Raw genomic sequence first — 23,039 nt, 5'->3', positions numbered from 1 at the left:
TGCCCAATGTGTTGTGAAGGAAGGAGTATTGCAGCTAAAAAAGTGAACCCCTCCCCAACATACACACCAGTTTCACCCATACAGGATGTACTGGTTGGGAGAGGTTTGCTTCACAGTTGTGGTGATTTAATGCTAAGAAGCACATGAAGTTTCTACCTGCCTCCTGCTGGGCATGCTAGAGCATGCTAATAGCTGATACATGAATAGGGGGCATATATTTGTTTGTACTGCAATAGTTTAATCAACATTAATGCATTCAACAAAGCCATCCGTTAGTCAGCAATTTATCCATGTTTCACATTACATTGGAAAGAACCTTTTGAATAAACCACTCAATACATCCAATCACATTGACTTATGGATACATCCAGAGTTTTATTAGCAATCTCCCAGAAGAATTACGGATTCCATCTTAACACTTCTGTGAAGAAGCTTGCCCAAGGGCCAGGCAGCAAATTTAGAAGTCAGAGTGTTAAAGATCATAAACTGTAGACTTGGAAAGGACCCCAAGGATCATCTAGTCCAACCCCTTGCAATACAGGAATCTCAACTAAAGCATCAATGACAGGTGGCTATCCAACCTCTGCTTAAAAACCTCCAGTGAAGGAGAGACCACAACCTCCCAAGTTGAATCCGTTCCTTTGTATTATTCAACTCTTACACTCACTTCAATGGAGCTTTGGACAAGTTGGGTGATAAAGCTGTACCTGCTACAATTCAGATTTCAAAATGGGTTAAAAGCAACATTTCACTGCGCTTTAGAAACACTTCCTGTTTCTGTGTCTCTCTTCCAATAACTGCCCTTTAACAGATACTTTCTGAAAATGAGGCAGAAGGCTGCAGAATCTAATGTGATTGAGAGATGCAAAGAATCAATGAATTTTTATGGGACATGTATGTTGAGAGATTGGCAATTTGTTTGACAGTGTGCAATACTGCCAACTTTTGCCCATCCACTACTTATCTTTTAAAATGAAAGCTGGTGTCCTCAGAGACTCTGTGAGACTTAAATAACACTGAAGACCAAATATGCTATGCTCTAGGGCTGTTCCCAAAAGAGCATCTCATTCTGAATAGTCAAGGAGATTGCCATGATTTCCACCTTCAAGGTCCATTTCAACCATCAAGTGCTGTCACCACCACCTTTTAAAAAAAGTTTATTAAGAAGAAAGGGGAAAGTTGTACATAAATAGTAAAAGCTTTTAAGTCAATCATACGTTGTGCATATGGGATTTAAAGATGTGTCTTGGGTTTGAAAAAGTTGACCGGGTTACCAATTACGGTACTAATCAAGATTCCCCATGACCCCATCAGATCTGAAGGGTTTCCACAATTTATTTGAGCTTTAGATGTTTGTGGGGTTGATGTTTTCTGTCCCACAGGCATGGCCCACAGTGCCTGGTTCTGTTCACTGCTTTTGGCACATAAGAACCTATTTGACCCACTTCAAAATCACTTGGGTGAAAAGTGGTATATAAAACTGGAAAATAAAAGGAAGTCTGACTTATGCAAGCATGTCTGCTTGCAGTGAACGGATCCCCTCTCGTTAGAAAATTTAATGCGTTATATGAGAAAGACTGAATTATTAAGACCAGCTTACCAACATAAACCTTGTGTGTTCTAGCATACTGGTTCTCCGTTACATTCAAGCCACGCCAATCCCTTCATGAATTGGTCTAAGATTAACAGAGCTCAAGTGCTGGAAGCTGCTGGTTTTCATTATACTGTCTCCCTTTCCATCGTTTATGTGGACAGTACAGGATCAGCCTAAAAGTTCATGGTAAGGTACTGCCCAGAGAGAAATCAATGGAAGACAATAATCCAGCCACAGACAACCATTTTAAATCCTAGCCAACTTCTGTTTTTGCCTGGACTTTAACATCTTTGGAAATTGTGTCACACTGTTTACCACCCAGTAAAAACCAAAAACCTTTCAGTCCTCATATGATGGTGTGTAAAGCACCACTAGATCCTACCCCGTCTTATCCATCAGCTGAGCTTTTGTTTCTTCTAGTAGGCAGAGCAAATTGTACATGCAGCCATGTTCACCGAGGGGAAGCTTTGCAAAAGCACCTAACATTCCCCAGTCAAGTTGCCTCCTCCGCCTCCTCCCCAATTCACTCTCGGCTGGCACATTGTAGTGTTTTGACATTTTAACTGCTTCCAGAATGATAGATGGTGACATCACCGCATGAATCAAGCATGAGGTGGCAGTCCATCAAATGAATGAAGGCTTCGCAGGGTATTAATATACCTCAGTAAGCAGCAAGAGAGGATAGGAACAAACAAAAATGCATACCTCCCATGTTACCAATGTTTCAGCAGCAGCCTTAATGCTGCTTGGGTGGCTGATCCCATGAAATGCAAAAGAACCCCATAAAGTCAGCTAGCATTCTGGAGGTGTGATGCAACAGAACACCATGCTGCTAATCCCATTCACTAAAAACACCACATTCGGGAGAGAGAGAAATCTACTTCAATAGTTCACAAAACTGATAATCTTTTTTAAAGTGTACAAAATTTCTCCCTTTCTAAGCAAGCCATGTTGGCAGATATCCACATATTCCACTTGAGCTTTCTACTGTATTCCACTGTAATTGTAATGCAATCGGATGTTCTTAGGGAATCTAGTTGGGTTTGCATTGAGAACAGAAGGTCGAGAGATAAGTGGAGGTGGTCATTCTGGTAGCGGGAGCGGAAAAATGCTTGTGCGCTTTTACAGTCTTAGAAATAAAAGGCCTCTCGGTTTGAAGTGTGATTCTCCTCGAACGACAGCGCTACTTAAAAGCAGCGTTAAACGACCGGCCTATGATGATTCTCCGCACCTCGCTGGTTCCTGCGCCTATTTCATACAGTTTGGCATCGCGCAGAAAGCGACCCATAGGGTAGTCATTGATGTAGCCGTTTCCACCTGCAACACAAGAAGGCAGCCTTAAAGTCTAACAAGAGACAGAGCTCTTGGATGCAGACTGGGTCCTGCGGGCAACGGCTTGTGGGATGATGAATGCTGAATTTGGCTAAAATGGAAATCACTTGTTAGCCCAGAGCGGCTGGGGCAACCCAGTCAGGTGGGTGGGGTACAAATAATAAAGTTATTATTAGTAGTAATAATTGCTCCCAATTCCATGATTAAAGCAGGGTAACAAGAAGATGGCATGAAATTGTGCAACTGCCTGCTAGGTCAGCCTGCCTTTTGGTGGGACAACCACATGCACACCTGTGATCTTACCCAGACACTGAATTCCATCCAAAGCGACCTGTGTAGCACATTCCGCGGAGTAGAGAATCACTCCTGCACAGTCCTGGTGGGGCAGATAAGATCATTTTCAATCAAGAACTTCCAAGATAGACGTTCAGCTCTTCTGGCCCCAACCCCCCACAAGCGACTGGCAGAATTCTCTAAGCCAGCCGTCTTTCTAGCTAAACCAGATTTCGAATTCGCACCATGGTTACCAACAAGGAAGCAGCCACCTTTTCTTCCGAGATGAGGGCACTGTTATGCACCCCTTAAGCTCTGACTACCCCCACCCACCTGCGAATTGCAACAGAAACCATAACATTTGTGGCTTCATGCTACGCTGAGTTTAGGTACACATGGGATTTAAGATAAGAGACAGCACTTCCGTTGTCCATCCTATTAGGTTGTCATCATGAGCACATGAAAGCTATGATATTAGTGGCAAAAGCAAGTGGCACAATATTCTAGTACCACATCAATTTCTCATGCTGCATCTATACGCAAAAGGAAAGCCATTGCCAGGTGGGCAAGGAAGTATTCTTCTCCTTTAAGAGTGTATTCAAAACATCATATATTTTCTGCTGTGGACTTAAGTCTCTTACACTACTGATTCTTCACCCCTCCTGCTTACACAAAATACAGAAGGGTAAAAAAAAAATGTTGCAAGCACCCATGAGCTCACCTTTGCATTGCAGTGTCCTCGATCACAGGCCTTTGCGACATTGTACACATACTGTCGACAAGCCATCAGCCGTGTGTACATATCAGCCATTTTACCCTGCATGAGCTAATCAGAGCATAAGGAGAGAGAGAGATTTGGATTTATTTTCACAATTTTTATCACCCCTTGCTGCTATCCTTAGTACAAAAACAATTAAGATGGCAACAAGTATACACACATAAAGTAAATTAATAAAAAATTATTAAGTTAAAAGTTACAGGAAGCCTGCAACTTACATAGGGGTTACGTTCCGGGAATAGTGCCTAAGGTCAAAGTTGTGTATACAGTGGTACCTCAGGTTACAAACACCTCGGGTTACAAACACTTTGGGTTACGGACTCCGCTAACCTGGAACTAGTACCTTGGGTTAAGAACTTTACCTCAGGATGAGAACAGAAATTGTGCGGCAGTGTGGCAGGCCCCATTAGCTAAAGTGGTATCTCAGGTTAAGAACGGACTGCTGGAACGAATTAAGTTCATAACCAGTGGTACCACTGTAGTCAAAACACATTAGGTTCAATGGCATGTGGGACTGCCAAAGTCATTTCCTCCGCCCCCTTATTTATCTATTTATTTATTTTGCCACGTGTGTAAAGCTGAATGTGCACAAGTTAAATGCACATAAATTGCAGGCTTGCTGCATACATTTAGCATTCGGACAGCAGCCACCTGGATCCTATTTTTAAAAACCCAGACTTAAACGTACCTGCCTATATATTTAAAAAAGAGAGTTTGGTTGACCACTAAAAAGACAAGCATCCAGTAGTGCACACTGCGATTCCAAATCCAACTAAAGTTGAAATAGTTACCTGATTATTCAAAGCTAACATCAGCTGCCATAATCAGCAAATTGAAACCAAACCCTGGATTTCTCCTAAGCCCTAAATTTCTGAATGCACATTATCATGAGGTTCTAGCAATAGGAGACATTTCAGTGTTACTTTAAAATCAGCCAGCAACTAAAAAGGAACTTGGGGGAAATGGTTAGCTTCAGAACTGCTTGTTAGGAAACAAGCAGCATCACAGCTCTAGGTGGAAATATTTATCTGAGGAAGACAGATTGATCCAGAACCAGCTTTATCCAACTGTAAAAGGAAGCAGGCTCTAAAAGCAGGCTCTAAAAGTTCACTGGCAACCCTCTTATGGCTCTCACCTGAAAATGGCCAATTTTCTGTCCAAAAGCTTCCCTCACATGTAAATATGGGAGTGCATGGTCCAGGACAGCCTGCATGATCCTGCAAGGGAAAGAGGCATGCAGATTTTTAAGATTTCCATCCTGCCTTTGAAAAGTTGGCTTATAGAGAGTCAATAAAAACATCAAAATATCATCATCAAAATACAATCCATAAAACCAAAAAAACTAAAGGAGCTGCAAAAGCAGGAATAACAATAAAAAGTAGCCTACAGATAAACTGAAAAAGTCACAAATGAGATGTTGCAATACCCACATGGGTATGTTTAGATGGATAGATGGATGGTTGGATAGGACAGGATAACAACTCCCGTCATAGAGAAACCTGTAAATTTTAACAAATGCATGTAGCTCTGTTTGTCCACTAAAAATAATTAAATAAATCCAGAAGTCATAGTAGGTTAGGGACCAGTTTAGTGGTGGCACTAATCTATTCAGAAAATCCTATATTAGATCACCGGCAACCCCAGTTAGTAGGGTCACCAGGGAGACCAGGTAGCAGGTGATGGGAAAGGCCTCTCTGCTTGAGATCCTCAAAAGCTGCTGCTTTTCAAAAGTCTCCATCAGGTTGGATATTGAAAATAAAAGGGGCAAAAATATGCCATAGGGCAGTCTACTCTGTAGTTGGCAATAGCATTATCCCGGGGTCCACAAACTCTGGCTGGCCTTAAGACCTAGCCAAGGCCTCGCTGCTTTTCAATGATTCCCAAAGGCAAGAGTTTCATGTCAGGGAGAATCCCATGGCATCTCTACATTCAGGGAGAAGGGCAGGTCCTCTCATTAGAGAGCAAAATATCTGCCGTGTCTAAACAGACTATCCACATAGCACAATTACCACAGCTGTTTTCAAGCTATCCTGTGGCACAGCAATTGTGTGAGGTCACTAGTTCATAAAAAGATGAGCATCCCCCTCCAGCCATTAAAGTGGTGGCGATTCCATGTATTAATAGAACCAATGAAGCACAACAAGCCATGTCACTAGAGTAATAAATAAATACATATTTACCCCAGGGGTCCGCCAGACAACACAAGTCTCTCCAGATCCAAGCCACTCATCAACACATAGACTCCTTTACTCAGTTGCCCCAAGACATTCGCAGCTGTGAGGAACAAGGGAAAGTTGATTTCTGATGAACCTACACAATCCTAGATAGTGTGTTCCTTGTGCGTCTATATATGTGTGCTCACATAGGAGTAAAGGTAAAGGGACCCCTGACCATTAGGTCCAGTTGTGGCCGACTCTGGGGTTGTGGCGCTCATCTCACTTTATTGGCCGAGGGAGCCGGCGTACAGCTTCCAGGTCATGTGGCCAGCATGACTAAGCCGCTTCTGGTGAACCAGATCAGCGCACAGAAACACCATTTACCTTCCCGCCAGAGCGGTACCTATTTATCTACTTGCACTGTGTGCTTTTGAACTGCTAGGTGGGCAGGAGCAGGGACTGAGCAACAGGAGCTCACCCCGTCACGGGGATTCAAAGTCCTAGGCTCTGTGGTTTAACCCACAGCGCCACCCGCGTCCCCACATAGGAGTATGCCCCAGTATATAAGCACAAACACAGTTACACCTTACACTCAAACATCGCTTTTTATTTTCAAGCAACATAAACTAAGAGAAAGCAGCAACACAATCTCAGTTGCTCATGTACCTTGCACAAAACAGCAAAGTGTGTTTACGGCCTACGTCTTGGCATCGTTACTAAGGAACAGATCAAATTATGCATGAATTAGCTTCAATGGGAACGTGTTTTAATCTGTTGGTGATCAGAGTGCTGAACGCAGCATGATTCCAAGTGCCTGCTACAGACAGGAGATTCCGAGTTCTAGACTAAAATATATATATGTATTACAAAATTTGGCACACATATGCATTCAGTTGACTTAAGCCAACTTTTTCACCCTGTTCACACATTATGGGAAGCCATAGTTAATGGTTTACCATAAAAGCACTGGTCTTCATCAGTTTGCTCCTCCTGCACAAGAAGGAAATCATGATTCCAGACTTGGCATTATATCCAAACTGTGATTTGTTTTGCTCCAACCACTCATGATCAGTGAGCCAAGGACAAACCTTAGCTAGAGATCATGGTTTGTAGGGAGCAAGAGAGGATCACTGGTTCAGACATAACACTAAGCCAGTGTTGTTTCCTGCATGTGCTGGCATCCCATGCGCATGAGGCCAGTACTGTATCAATTTCTGCACTGCAAATGGTGCCTGAATCAGTGGTGTTACTCCATACCACATACCGATCTTAATTGATGAATTTGGATTTCCCCTCCCAACCTGCAGGGACCCAGGAAGGAAGCATGGGGCTCATGGGTGGGAGCACAGAATTAATTTTTTATATATATATATATATATATATATATATATATATATATATATATATATATGTTGGCAAATAGCATGGGTAATGCTGCTGAACGGAGAAACTGCATGAAGTAACTCCTTGTGAAATACAAAAAACAAAAAAGGAAAGAGCTGCATCTGAATTCCCTGAATGTACCTTCAACAATTACGCCTCGGGCAAAATACAAGATGAGCTTTCCAAATCCGCTCCTGACCGTTGCTGTGTGACCTAAGAGTGGGACTCCGTGGGGCAACACTCACGATCAAAGGAACCTGCGCAACACTTGGTGGAGTGCCAATGACAAACCCGCACGCTAATACAGCAGAGCGGGTGGCAAACACTCAAAAGCACACACTGATCTAAGGGAAATGTTGCGTTGGAGATGCAGGAATCTACTGAAGCAGCTCGGCACTGAGCAACGATTGAAGTGGTCCTGGGAGATCAGAGGGAGTCTCAAAAAGAACACGCGTTCTTTGGTACTGCTACTAATCTCTTCTGCTAAGGAGAGGGAGCCTGTGGCCACGAGAGCACACTGGAAGGATCGGAAGCAGACTGTAAGGAAAAATGGCAGCCCAGCAGCCATTTAATTGGTGTTTCTGAAAAGTTTGTAAATCTGCCAAGTTGTCCTTGGGAAAGAGGGTGCAAGCAATCAGTCCTGGAGCTTCTCAGTAACATCTGCAAATTGAGGGTGGTTGGGGAAGAACTTGCCACCACACAAAGGGAACCAAGGAAGAAATCTTGGCTTTTCCCACGGGACAGAAATCAGCCACAGCGAGTGTAAATGTGGTAGCCTATCCTGGCTAGTCTTTCAACTGATGGCCTCGCAGTAATATCACCTTCAGTCTTGGTCCACTTTCCAGAAGTGTACAGCAGGTCCACAAGCTTGCCCCCTTCAAGCGACAATTAAGACCTTCATTTCTAGACAAGCTTGATAAGATTAATATTGCAAAACAAAACTAATGATGAGCCAAGTAGATTTGATGATGCTTTTATATATTACTTGCTTGAACTATTTAATAACATATGCTTTTCATGCTGGGTTTTATTTTTTCTAACTTTTCATTGTACACATATTTGAACATTGCAGTGACTAGAAAATATAAGTAAGGAAAGAGTTGCCATGGGTTGAGGGAGGTAGGTTAACTTCAGTATCACTCACCAGGAATCTTGCAGTCCTCAAAGACCAACTCACAGGTATTTGACCCTCTCATTCCCAGTTTATCAAGCTTTTGTGCGGTGCTGAAACCAGGTGTACCCTGAAGAAAAGGGGAGGAAGAACTACTGGAAAAATCCATTTTTTATAAAGAGGCCGATCGAATGATGGCACACTGCATGACAATTCAGAGGATAAGCAGGGAGAGGATTAAAATATTTGAAACATGAAAGTGCCTACAGATAATCCCAAGTTTATTTCCTTCATCATCAAGTCAAGAACTTCAGATGTTAGGGAACGAACACCCCAATCAGAGTGAACTCTGTTGTTTCCAGGCAGACCTGAGCCCCCGTGTCTTCTTCTCAAAGTGGAACACTGGATGGCAGGTCCTTTGCTGGCTCTGGCGTCTGGCCAAATATCCAACTTTACCATCTGTAGAGCTGGCCCAGGAGAATCCTCTCCTCACAGGGACCCAAATGTGGCATTTGCCCAGAACTTTCAGGGAACATCAGCACAGATTCCCTGGCTCTGTTCCATGTGCCACAGAGCAGCAGAGCAAACTTCTGAACAACAAGTACTATCACCTGCCTACAGCTTACTTCAGCAACCATTGTACAGTGGTGCCTCGCAAGACGAAATTAATACGTTCCGTGAGGCTCTTCGTCTAGCGGTTTTTTCGTCTTGCGAAGCAAGCCCATTGACAGCTTAGCGGATTAGCGGTTTAGCGGCTTTTAGCGGATCAGCTGATAAGCGGCTTAGGGCTTAGGAAAAGGGGGAAAAAGGGGGGGAAACCCGCAGGAACTCGCAAGACATTTTCGTCTTGCGAAGCAAGCCCATAGGGAAATTCGTTTTGCGAAGTGCCTCCAAAACGGAAAACCCTTTCGTCTAGCGGGTTTTCCGTCTTGCGAGGCGTTCGTCTTGCGGGGCACCACTGTAGATTCATTCAGCAGGGAAGAATTTTGAATTCATTCTGATGTGCAAGTCAAGGGGTAGGAACGAAAGCGTGACTCCCTCCCCCCCAATCAAGAAATCTCACACCTGAGTGACCAGACACCACCTGGAAAGTATCTTCCTTGGGGATAAAAAGAGGGAGCATCACTGTCCCATAAACCTACCTTCTCCACAATGAATGCTGTTATCCCTTGAGAAGCTGGAACAGCACTTGGATCTGTTTTAGCATAAACAATTAGGACGTCAGCATCTGGACCATTGGTAATCCAAAATTTGTTCCCATTCAAAACAAAATAATCTCCTAGAAAAGATGAAACAAGCAGAAAATTCTGTTAAGACCCACATGACAGCTTGACATTCCACAAGTAATTCTTCTCGATTTCTGGAAATCTGATTTCCTCCATTCCTAGGTCTGGCATATCAAGAAAAAGAAAAAGAAAAACTTGCAGAGCTGCATCTTCTACTGCAAAAAAATAATACAGACGCTACACAGCTCAGTTTTATAGCTGGCTTCTTCTATAACCAGCCAGCTCTCTTGAAAAGTAGGGCTAGAATTGCCCCCCTGCTTAAAACATTTTTGTTTATGCAAGACTGTCCAGACTTGCAGATGCTGATGCAATTTGATGCTTTTTGAATATTAATTTTTAATTATTTTTAAATGTTTCAAATTGCTTTTAACTGGTTTTTTATTCATAATTTTAAATATTTCTTGTAAATTACTTAGAGGTTTTACTTGTATCAAGCACTATATAATAAATTTTCGTAAATAAATACATGCTAAAATATATATTGGTTCTCAAAATATTCACAAGATGCCTGGCCCACAGGCCAGTGTATCTTGAAAAGTGTAATTTACATCACACGCTCCCTTAACTTTGGAGTTTTTGTCTCTCAACCCGGCTTCTACATACACAGTTTCTTCCCCAGCTCTTGTAACTAATACCACTTAATCTCTATTTTAAGGCCATGGGTTTGACTTCCCTTCAGAAACGGCTTGAGTTGTAGTCCCACGCTATCTTCCTGCGGGGTGTTTTTTATCTCCTTTGTTTACACCTCTCAAACTTTATATGTCGCCTACTGTGATTTTAATGTTTCCTAAATTTGTTTCCATGTATGTAAGGAATTTACTCCAGTCATTAATAAATTTTTCATTTTTCTGATGCCTGATCTTCTGTGTCATCCTTGCTAGCTCTATATACTCAAATAATTTGGATTGCCAGTCTCTGATGGTTGGAATATTAGGGGTTTTCCAGTTTTTCGCTAGCAATATCCTGGCGGCTACCGTTGCGTATTGGAACATGGTTTGGTCCTCTTGCCTAATCTCCTTCCCAACCATCCCTAAAAGGAAGGCTTCCGGCTTTTTGGGGAAGGTGTATCTCAATTTTTTTTTTAATTCGTCATAAATAAGCCCCCAAAACCTTTTTACTTTTTCACAGGCCCACCACATATGATGGAAGTCTCCTTCTTTCACCTTACATGGTAGGGGATGGGTGGGTTTTTTTTTTCTTTTTCTTTCTTTTTCTTTTTTGTATTTGTTGGAGGGTTTGCACCTGTGTCTTCGTTACTTTTTGTTTGTTTTTTGTATGTTTTTTTCCCCTAGTATTGCTGCTAGAAATCTGTTTTGAAAATGTAAAATCAATAAAAAAATTATATATATAAAAAAAGGCCATGGGACCTCTGGAAACCAGAAATTTGTCTTTTCCACTCCTGCCTTTCAGCAATCCCAATGAAGCTGAAATTGGGGTATGGAATCTCTGGCCTGCTCATGACCATCTTGCACCTGGATTACCCCTTTCCATTTCTTGCTATTTAATTTATCACATTTTATATCCCATCTTTTTCTCCAGGGAGCATAAGGGGGTGGTACACGGTTCTCCCTCTCCTCACTTAATCCCCACACAACCCTGTGACATAGGTTAGACAATGACTGGCCCAAGGTCACCAAAATGAGCGTCATGGCCATGCGGGGTTTTGAACCTTGGTTTCCCAGGTCTTCAGACACTCCAGCCATTAGACCACACTGGCTATTCTGTTTGGGAGGATGCAAAGACACACACAGACTTGTGCTGGCAATGAATGGACAAAACAAAATGCATAGAGGATCAGAAATTCTTAAACAGCAATGTCCAAAGGCCACTGCAGGTGGCAAATTCCAAATCTGTGGCATTTACCTTTTCTGTCTGCCCTCAGCTTCATAGAGACAACATCAGAACCAGCATTGGATTCACTCATTGCTAGTGCTCCAACATGCTCCCCGCTGATCAGCTGAAGGGACGAGAGGTGCAAGAAAGATACAAAATGAATTGTTTTCCTGCAGTCGTTCCCACTCTTGCCTTAAAAACCAGATCTCAATAAACCTGAAAGTTTTTTCATGCTATGGTGGGGACACTACCTTTGGCAGAATTCTCCTATGAGATCTACTATTTAAGAAATGGCACAAAAATTGCAGTTTCACAAGGACATGGCAAACGAAAACCTACAGTTTTAGTTGGATTCCTTAGGTAGGAGAGAGTGCCAAGCAAACTGTGCTAGGGGATGTAGATGTCCCTCTTAATTCCCTATCCTGTGCTGTCCTTTGAAAATGGATGATTGGATGGGGTAGACGGTTTGAAGACACTTGGAAAAAGGGCAATTCACAAAGAACAAGAATCTCCAGTGTATGGAATAAATCAGGGAAATGGGATGAGATGCCAGAATGGTAGGCAATAAACTAAAGTCTTTGACCCTTGCAATGGAATAGCAGGTGGTGACCCTCCTTTTGGGCTCCCTTACGCCACCCTCTGGCACAGCAGCTGCTGCTCCCTCCCCCATCAATTTCCTCCTGTCCACCTCTCCCCACACACAGCCTATTCCCTTTCAAACTTCTTTGGTTTACACGTGAAACAGATTTCATAGCCAATCACTTGTGAGATAATGGCCAACCACAACACCCCTCTACAAATATTGATTTATGATTTCAAATATGTAATGGGATATTGAATACAGGAGTCTCAGGTTACAGAGATTCAAACCACAGAAGTGTCATCCTGCACTCAGATGGGCAAAGGCTGTTTATTAGATATAGAAGTAGAAACTGTTCATTCATTTGGGTGACGGTAGTAGATTAAGAAAAAGGAATGTATTATAAAATTTAAAAAGGCAAAAATCGGGTTCCATCGTAATTCACCCCCAACTAAATAAAAAACCTGTTTCATGTGGCCCCTGTAGACTCTTTATAAAAGAACACCAGTTGGAGAACCCTACCTTTCCTAGTCATCACAGTCTTCTTATACACAGATGAAGACTGTTTATTCCAGCAGGCCTTTGGGAACTGACTGCTCTTAAGGAAAGGGCTTTTAATAGTGCTGTACTGTTTTTAGTGCTTTTACTATCGCACTGGAAATTGATCATGGGGGGCAGGGAGTGTTCTTGTGTGCCAAATAGCATGGAGAGATTGAGGTAGCCTTGAAGTTTTGGTTTGTTCTTAAGGGCACAACAGAGGATGCTGCTGTCAGGGCCTTCTTCAACCTGTTTTCTGTGAACAGAAGCACCCCATGACTCTCAAGTGCTTCCTCTTCTTCCCAAAACTACCATCCATGGTAGCAAAGGACAAGCTGCAGGACAAGCGGGTAAATACCCTTGTGTGCAGAGCATGTCGGAACAGTCTGAAGTTCTGAATTTTTAGAAAGCAAATTAGGACTCACGAGAGGGGACCAAAGTGCGTCTGGTGCTATATGACAGATATGACAACAGCTTCTCCTGCTCCCAATGAAACACATAAGGCAGTTTTGAACAGTGATGACTCAGAGCTGGGTACGTGAACCGACTCCACTGAAAACATGATGTTTGACAGGAGGACAGACAAGTTTATGAATATGAAACATTCACGTTTGCTCTGTGACAGATCATCCACCAAGTGATCAACTTGCATGTGTTAATCAACCTTATGGAAATCCAGATGCCATTCCTGCCTCTACTTAATAGCGTGTGTGTTAACTATTCTAAACTAAATTCTGAAAAAGGCAGAGGGATACCAAAGCCAAGAATGCAGACTTTTCCAGCTTGCACCTTCCAAGCTGAAGGTGGGAGGCGGATGCCAGTCTGGTTCAACAAAATGCAATTCTAAATATGTCCGATGAAACTCAGTGAAACTTGCTCCGGAGTAAATGTACTTAAGCTTTCATTGCACATTTGGATTTCAAACCAAAGTCTTTTCTCCTAAAGATCCGTGACTTTTACTTGCAGCAACAAAACAGAAGAATTTTTTTTTTTTTAAGATATTGAGTTCAGGTTTTTCAAAAAAATGACTTTTCATTAATAATGTTTTAGAAGGTTTTTTTATATGTTTTCTTATATTTAACTATATTATGTAATCTTTTTTATATATCTGCCACCCCAGGTGCCTTTGGGAAGAAGGGCAAACTAGAAATTTAATAATAAATAAATGCTTGGAAATATAAAATTAAATTTTAAATAAAACAATGGGGGGAAAGTGTCCAATTTGGGAGCATTATTTTTCTTTGCTCTAAGAAACATGTTCTGTATTGAAGTTGTTACCCAGCATGCTTCTGGTTCCCTGGATACATCAGACTCCACGATTCCACATACCTTGGGCAAGTACTTTTCTTTCTGTGCTTCGTTGCCATTCCTCACCATCTGATTGATGCAAAGGTTAGAGTGGGCGCCGTAGCTCAGCCCAACAGCTGCGGAAGCCCGAGAAATCTCTTCCATCACCAACACGTGGTCCAGGTATCCCATCGCAGAGCCACCATATTCAGCTGGTAAGGAGGAGAAAATATTTATAGACTTACCTAGAACACAGTCGAAGAGCCTTGTGACACAGTTAAGATTTATAACGCCATAGGCTTCCTTGTACTACACTCCACTCTTCAGATGCGTGAAGTGTAATCCCAAACTGGAAGGCATATATGCACATACCGTCAGGAGGTGGGGCAGAAGTAAAGTCAGAGGGAAGCAAACAGCAAAGAGAGCAGGCAGTGATGAATGAATTACACAGCTACAACTTTAGGAAATGGTGGGAGATATTTCATATGACTAACTCCTAGCGGCGCATGCAATATGTGCCAACTAGGGCTCCCTTTGTGTGCATGTTCCATCATAGGCACGTATATGTTTGTCACATGTAACAAAAGTACACATTATTTCCAAACAAAGGCAATATCCATATAAGAAGAAGAAGAAGAGGAGTTTGGATTTGATATCCCGCCTTTCACTCCCTTTAAGGAGTCTCAAAGCGGCTAACATTCTCCTTTCCCTTCCTCCCCCACAACAAACACTCTGTGAGGTGAGTGGGGCTGAGAGACTTCAAAGAAGTGTGACTAGCCCAAGGTCACCCAGCAGCTGCATGTGGAGGAGCGGAGACGCGAACCCGGTTCCCCAGATTATGAGACTACCGCTCTTAACCACTACACCACACTGGCTAGAAAACAAGTCATTCATAAGGTGTTCTTTTAGACCTCAGCAGCCTTGGCCTTTGACAAACTGCCAGTGAGCTAATTGGGTCTGTTTTCCCCTCAAGCCCTTGATCTCCAATTATTCATTCACAGACATTACTAACTGCAGCATTTCCCACTTAAATATACCATATTTTGTCAGAATGAGGAAGGCAGGGCTAGCTACACACTCACCTGGAGCAGTTATTCCTAGAACACCTAGATCACCCAGCTTCTTCCAGAATGCCTACAAAGAGCAGAGCAAAGCTGTTAGGGAGACCCTGACTAGGAACCAGGTTTTTTTTCATCATCTCCCTGAATTTATCATTTTAATTTCCCCACAGAAGCAAAAAGCTGGGCAAAATAATGGTTGTCATGGAACCTGCTGTGAAACAGAAGGTCACAGCCACCTTAAATACTTCACATCCACTAAAGATTTGTTCCATAAAAATTAAGAAATACTAAAAAAAATAAACAACTTCTTCCATGCTGCTGCCCAGCTAGAGCCATCAGAATGATGCACTCTATAATCCTAAATAAGTTAACACATGAACTTGCATTACACAAATGTGATGAACATTATAAGCATTTATATAGCACCATCAATGTACATGGCTCCAGACCTGTGGCTCTTCTGCAACCCAACCCAATAGCATTTCTGGTGCAAGCTCAAAACTCTGCCATCATTTTGCAGACAATCATTAGCTCACCAAGATCAAAGGAGTCTACACATTATTTTCCACAAGGTGATCCCAGGTAGTCAAAACATGTGTCACATATCTGCTATAAAGGTCTCTGTGGGATGGGGCACACAAGACACAGGAGGAGAAATGAAGGAACTGGATTATATAGTAAGCTCACAACCTATGTGGGGGTTATGTTCTGTGGATTACACCTAAAGCCAAAATTTCATATAGTCAAAACCCACTGGGTTCAATAATAAGAATAATAAGAATTTTATTATTTATTCCCCGCCCATCTGGCTGGGTTTCCCTAGCCACTCTGGGCGGCTCCCAACAGAATATTAAAAACATGATAAAACATCAAACATTATAACCTTCCCTGAACAGGGCAGGTGGGATTGCCAACAATGTTTTTCCAGGAACCCTGCCCACTTTTTAATTCCACGCCCCATGTGCATAAAGCTGAATGTGCATCAAGTTAAATGGACATAAGTTGTGGGTTTACTGTACAACAAAGATAGCCAGAGATGATGTAATGTAGAAACCAAAACATTTGCGAACTTTGGACCAAAACAGGTTTCTCCTCCTGCTTCCTTCCCTGGTTAGCTAACTGGTTTTAGAAAGGAATCTTGTGTTGCCCTATTATAATCTTCTTTTAATGTCAGTGTTGAATCAATCCACACATCCTTACTTGTGCAGCACTGAACTGCAAACCTGTGGCTGCTAGAACGAAGGATTTGGTGCAATTGTTGGCTGAAGAGGTGGCTCAGGTTTGGAGAAGCATAGTAATTTTGTATAGGAGCAAGAGTTCAAAAAAATTGATAAACACTCTTTTTAGTTCGTCTCGCTCCAAGCCAATGTCCCTACAGTCCAATAAAACCAGCACTGTTCCCCCAACTTAGTGTAGCTCTACATGCACATCACCATTTAGATCAACCTTTGCTTATGAGTCACTATCCTGACGTGGGGAAAAACCAATTAAATAGCAGTGTTCATCTCCCAGAATTGACATACTGTCCGCTGAGGCTCCATCTCTTCTGCAGTGATGCTTCATCCTCCTAAGACATTCCTGATACACTGAAAAATGTGACAGGTTGCCAATCAGCAGGTTTTCCTCACTGGCAGGGTGACAGGGAACCATAGCACTATTAAGCCAAACCATTTCAAATTAGGAGCCAGCCACTTATAATCAGGAGATCAGCTCAGAAACCTGAACACTTTGTTTTTAGAACAGCTTCTGGGATCTCTCAGTATCTGACACTCCTCTGTCACATCAGCTTGAATCCAGGAAGAGCTTCTTCCTCCTGCACAACTCACAATGATTTCCCCCTAGTTCTGCCAGAATCTAAAACAGTGAAGGGCAGGTCTTTTGGTAGTGTGGGATGTGCCCAACAGAACTTCACACAAAGCTGCTGTTGGTCCATCCAGCCAAATAATGTCTACTCTGACTGGCAGCAGGTAAAGCTTTGCCCTGAGCCTGCTACCTTGGATGTTTTAGCAGCTGAAGCTTAGTGGGAGGCAGCAGGGATTGAAACCAAGAGCTTCTGCATGAAAACATGTGCTCTGCCACTGAGTTACTGCCCTTCCCTTTGTAGGGACTCATTGGACGGCTTTTGCTTGTATACACAAGGCAAGGCAAGGAATTTATGTCTCATAAATGTCCCAGCTGCCCTGGGAAGATGGAGGCACATGGAGAAGGGGAACTGACTTCCCCTGCCTTATATACGTTGACACTCCAGTAGTCCTCAAGTGGTTTTCTAGACGAATGCCTTACTGCAGCACAGCTGCTCTCTGGACCTGGAACATTGTCAGGACGGATGGCCCTGATTTCTGGAGGTGGGGTGGGGGTGTCACCTTTTAATCTATGCTTTTCAAGTTTCTTTCTCTAGGAGAAGTTACATAATTATGTTAGAAGACAGATAGGAGACCTGCCCCTTCTCTGTGCCCAGCCTAGAAGGCAAATGGGCAGAGCCATTTTCCAGACTCCAACAGACCATTACAATTCCCCTCGGGGGGGGGGGTCCTAACTTTTGTGGGCTTATTTACAAAATAACTTACTGGTAATGGTTATTTTGCATGATTGACCTTCTGGAAATGGTACAATTGCCAATAACTGTAGTCATTTTGTTTACTTTCTGTACTTCTGAGAACTGGTTACCTTTCCAAGCTATCCTGGTGAAGGACACCATATAATACAATTGCAAGGTCCCACAGCACTCAAAAATTGATTCCATAAAAGGCTATTGTGAAACACAGCAGGTATAAAAGTTCTAGTACATATGAAGTTTCCAAGTACTGCAGGGCTTATAAAACAGTGAGAAGCAGGAAGTCCCATAAAAATATCTCTAGCTCATTAACAATTAACGCAAGAGGGAATCTGTTAAATCCCATATTCTAGAAACCCAGCATCTGGAACAGTTAACTCTTTACAACCTGAAGAAGGTTCCATGAAAAGATTTATATGTTCAGGAGAGGCTACACACTCTTTCAGGTAACGGAGATGGAAAACTTTGAAAAATAAGACAGAAACAATACCAAACATGTATATTTTATTCATTCTTGCTGAATGGCATACATGTCCTTTTCCCTCATGGATTTAGTTGTTTATTCTTTCTAATGGGTAGGCATTTTGTAACTTTCTCAAACCCTTCATATTTGCATCCTTTAAACTATATTCATGCATCTCCCGAAGTCATGTTATATAATAAGTAGGTTCACAGTACAGAAGCACTTACCCTCATGCCTTCAAATTCATTCTGCTGATCAATTTCTTGGGCCTTTGGAGCCAAGTGCTCCTGACAGAATTTGAACATAGTTTGCCGAAGCTGTTAGAAATGAAAATGTCAAAGTGCACATTATAAAACACAATTGCTAAGTTCCTTCCTTTGAATGCTATCAAAAAGGTTCCCTAGCTGTTTTTCTTTGAGATCTCAAGCCCGGAATAGAATATTCTATTAAATTCCCACTTACTGTCAATAAAACTATTTAGCGCTAACCATGGTGGCAGCTGAAACCTGTGAAGTTACTGACAAAACACTTTCTGTCTAGTCTACAATGTGTATCTCTTGATATTTTAAAATAGGTTTAATCTGGTTTTTAAACAGTTATCCCCTACCTAGTAACATGAAGGCGTTTGTTGGCTCTGGTTAAAATATATTATGGTAAAATATACCAAAAGAACTTGGGTGTGTGGATGGGTAGAAGAAAGTTCACACTAATTCCTAACTACCCTTGGGCCTATCTATGCAGCATGCCAACACCGAAAAAGCGATTGTTCAACTAAGTAAGCAATGTGACATTTCAAAGTCCCAAAGCCAGCAAAACCCCACAGAGCCATTCTAAAGAATGCTGCATGCAATACATGGCCCAAGACTGCTGACTGAGCCAAACTGATGGATGGGATCCTGGGGTCTCTCAGGAATATGGAGAAGCCTCAGAAGAAGCCTCAGAAGCAGAAGTCCTTGGCTGTCACTGGCCCTGAAACACCCTGTTTTGAGGTCTTCCACTGAGGGGAGATTTACATTCATAGAGCCTTCTGCAAATATAATAGTGCCCACTAATAGATAAACATTTCAGCCTCTTCTTAACTGATGTGGGAGTTAGGACTTGCTCTGTAATACTATTGGATGAGATGCTTTAGTATGTACATAACAAGAATCTATCATTTTTTAAAACTCACTTAAAAACCTGTATGATCAAGTATAATTAGCCTCACTTTTTACAGGAGAAACAAACTGCATTAAAATGGATGGACACAGCATGAGAGGTTTACAGCGAAATCACTGCTTGATAAGCTATAAAAGGTTTCGCTACATCACTGCTACACACACAGTATACTATAAAGATTACAGTGGAGCTAGTATATACGAAATCACATCAGCTATGTATCTTGTCCAAACCTGCCTCTCTGAACTGGTAGTGACCCACCAGGGTTTCCATCAGAGATAATTCCAGCACAGGCAACCCAAATCACAGAAGGCACTCTGCACCCACACAAAACTGAGTGATTACAACTGAGCAGTAATCCCAGAACATAAAGAGACAACCCACACGATCTTAAAACACATCTGTGGAATTCCCTCCCCCATGAACTCAAGTCTCAGTTCTGCAGGCCTTCAAAACAGACCCTAAATGTCCCCCCTCACAAACATTTTATTGATTTCATTGCCGAGTCCTTATGTATCTGTATCAGATGCTGCTTTGATCTATATTGTTTATTGTATTGGTTTTAAAAGTCATTGCAAACTGGCTTGTGGGAGCTTGCCATGAAAGGCAGGATAGAAATAACTCAGACAACGTATTTACTTGGAAACCCTACTGGTTCCAGTACAATTTAAGTTGCCAAGAAATCATACTTAGAATTGCATCTGAAGAGAGCAGTGCTGCAAGAGCCTAACTGAAATTTAGACAAGCCCTCCCTTGACTTTGTGCCATTGTGTCACGAGGACCGTAAGCAGCTACAAATCGCTGACTAAGATTTAGAAAACACCTTTTCCAAGGCTAGCAGCACACTCTTTCAAGGAGACACAAAGGAAGAAAATGAACTGGTGGAAACTGACACACACCCTTAAAGGCACATTTATTTATTCTTTGGTGCTTTTGAAAGGATAGGGATAGTGGAAATATCCTCCTTTATATGGAAAATTATATGTTGGTAAGCTCTGTTATCTTATTCCCTGACTGAAAAAACTTAGGAGAGCTATCTGGCTTACACCATCCTAGAAGAAAATCTAGTTACCTGAGCCATTTTGGAATCTAGTAGCTTTAAGAGGTTTCTCCAGATAGAGCTGAACAAACATATACCCCCTAACTTTAGAACTAAACTACATGTGATTGCCACCCAAAGGTATTTCATGTACAAATGAATCTGCAATCTAAAGCAGAGGACTGTCACAAGGTGTGTGTGTGTGTGGGGGGGGTCCTATCTGGTGGCTTTGTTATTGCTGTTGGTTGTTAGCTGTCACCCCCTTAACCAAAGTTTTTGGGGGGGCAGGAGAGAAAGGGTGGGTGGGACGCACTTGTTTTAATAGGAAACCCAGAAGAGGAGAAAAGCTCAATCACAGCCTCCACAGCTGCCTTTTTGTAAGAGAAAGAAAACCAATTCACTACACTTAGTCTGGCCATTAAAAGAGTGATCTTATCACTTAGGAGCGGAACATTAATCTGCAATGGTGACTGTAAATGAGAAAGGGCAGCTACTCCGAATTAACTGCTGTGCTAAGGGTGTAAATCTGTGTCCACATCAACCTGAGACCTCACACATTCGCTCCTTTCATTCGCTCCAGAATAAAAGACATCCAGGCCGACTTGCAGCTGTGGAACTTATAAAGGGCAGCCCTGTAAAATAATACAAAGTAAGTTGCTGCGCTGGGAAGAAGATGGAATCCGGGCTGCCTACAAGTTGCCCTTTCAAACTCGGAAGTCGTCTTCCACCGTATTAGAAATTTGGGGACACGATAACCCAATGCTGAGGAAAGGGGTGGAGCGGGCACTCTGCAGGCGCTCAGAGGTGCTCGCGTCTTTCCGACCACTGCGAAGCCCTGTTATTGAGAACTGGCCGCGGCAGGAGAAGGCCCTGCGCCAGCACCTGACGGGGCGGGACCCTTCGAGGCCAAGAGGAGCGCGGCTCTGAAGCGCGGGGTCTGGACGGAGCAGGCGCAGAGGGGGCGTCGCGGAGAGAAAGGCTCCCGGCGAGCGACCTTCAGCCCAGCAAGGGCTCCGCCGCTGTACCTGCTGCTGCTCCTCGCTCAGCCCATTAACCGTATCATCCAGCGGGGCTCCGGCGCAGCCTCGCCGCCCCTGCCACAGTCCTCCCAAGAAGCGGCGCCGGGCCCAGCCGGCCACCTCTCGCCTCAGCGCCAGCGCCGCCGCCGCCATCTCGGTTCCTTGTGCGACTCGCCAGGCCCGTGGATCCTGGCTCCGCCCCAGAGGCCTTCTCTACCAACCAGCGCTAGCGGGTGGGGACTGGTTGCCCAATGAGGGGTGGGAGAGAGAAACAAAAGCCAATCGCTGCGAGGACGCTGCCTTAACCAAAGCCAAGGCTTTGGGTGGCCCCGCGGCGGGCGCCGCCTTCGCTCCCGCGCTAGCCCACAACCCTTTTCATGTGAAATCTCAAAAGTACTTTTTCCGGTGTGCGGCTGCTGTGGGGGGAAAAAGGCAAATTCCATAGTGGGGATCGTTGGGAAGACGATCGAAGATAAAAGATGAAGCTCGGGACACCATGCCTCATGAAACGATTTTATAGAAGCAGGAAAGGGCAACCAAAATTACCAAGGAGACTGGAATAACCCCCTGCAAGGAAATGTTATAACATTTCAGGCTTTTTAATTTAGAAAAATGGCAAGCAAGGGGGGTATCATTATGCTATTTATTTATTAATTGTCGTCTTCCCCACAAAAAGCAGAACTCATCTGGTATGGTTTTTATTTCATGTCCTGAGGCTTGGTGGGGTGGTCCTGTACATGGCAATTTTTTGCACAACAAACCTTACCTTACCTTTCCTCTAGGCTTTGCCAACTCTTTAATATTTTTAATTACTTAGCCAATAGCAAGTTTGCACCTTAATACACTCACTGTACTTGATAGCTTTTGTTGTTGTTGTTTAGTCGTTTAGTCGTGTCCGACTCTTCGTGACCCCATGGACCAGAGAACGCCAGGCACTCCTGTCCTCCACTGCCCCCCGCAGCTTGGTCAGACTCATGCTGGTAACCTCGAAAACACTATCCAACCATCTCATCCTCTGTCGCCCCCTTCTCCTTGTGCCCTCCATCTTTCCCAACATCAGGGTCTTCTCCAGGGAGTCTTCTCATGAGGTGGCCAAAGTATTGGAGCCTCAGCTTCACAATCTGTCCTTCCAGTGAGCACTCAGGGCTGATTTCCTTCAGAATGGAGAGGTTTGATCTTCTTGCAGTCCATGGGACTCTCAAGAGTCTCCTCCAGCACCATAATTCAAAAGCATCAATTCTTCGGCGATCAGCCTTCTTTATGGTCCAGCTCTCACTTCCATACATCACTACTGGGAAAACCATAGCTTTAACTATACGGACCTTTGTTGGCAAGGTTATGTCTCTACTTCTCAAGATGCTGTCTAGGCCTGTCATTGCCCTTCTCCCAAGAAGCAGGCGTCTTTTAATTTCGTGGCTGCTGTCACCATCTGCAGTGATCATGGAGCCCAAGAAAGTAAAATCTCTCACTGCCTCCATTTCTTCCCCTTCTATTTGCCAGGAGGTGATGGGACCAGTAGCCATGATCTTCGTTTTTTGATGTTGAGCTTCAGACCATATTTTGCACTCTCCTCTTTCACCCTCAATAAAAGGTTC

At 43.2% G+C, this 23,039-nt stretch overlaps 1 protein-coding gene across 1 annotated transcript; it reads right to left on the bottom strand.

The window, feature by feature from the left end:
- Window positions 1–217: 217 nt before the first annotated feature.
- IVD (isovaleryl-CoA dehydrogenase) lies at window positions 218–21,612 on the bottom strand. Its single transcript, XM_079964949.1, has 12 exons — window positions 21,451–21,612; window positions 18,456–18,545; window positions 15,233–15,284; window positions 14,193–14,362; window positions 11,777–11,870; window positions 9,770–9,906; window positions 8,661–8,757; window positions 6,158–6,251; window positions 5,113–5,194; window positions 3,921–4,025; window positions 3,230–3,302; window positions 218–2,911 (listed from the first exon to the last, which is right to left on the bottom strand). The coding sequence occupies exons 1-12, from the start codon at window positions 21,595–21,597 to the stop codon at window positions 2,778–2,780; spliced, it is 1,275 nt and encodes a 424-aa protein (XP_079821075.1). The 5' UTR covers window positions 21,598–21,612; the 3' UTR covers window positions 218–2,777.
- Between the last annotated feature and the right edge of the window lie 1,427 nt (window positions 21,613–23,039).

Source organism: Podarcis cretensis (assembly GCF_951804945.1).
Source record: "Podarcis cretensis genome assembly, chromosome: 1".
NCBI classification, from domain to species: Eukaryota; Metazoa; Chordata; class Lepidosauria; order Squamata; family Lacertidae; genus Podarcis; species Podarcis cretensis.
The sequence above is the reverse complement of the archived record's forward strand: the minus strand, read 5'-3'. Positions and strand labels throughout refer to the sequence as shown.

Bases quoted from the DNA above. Each gene is read 5' to 3' on its own strand.
- IVD (XM_079964949.1), bottom strand. From the start codon at position 21,597: ATGGCGGCGGCGGCGCTGGCGCTGAGGCGAGAGGTGGCCGGCTGGGCC. The intron at 8,758-9,769 runs GTAGGTTTATGG...CCTTTTCTTCAG, and splicing joins CAGCATTCATTGTGGAGAAG to GGTACACCTGGTTTCAGCAC. The intron at 3,303-3,920 runs GTGAGCTCATGG...CTGCCCCACCAG, and splicing joins GAGGACACTGCAATGCAAAG to GACTGTGCAGGAGTGATTCT.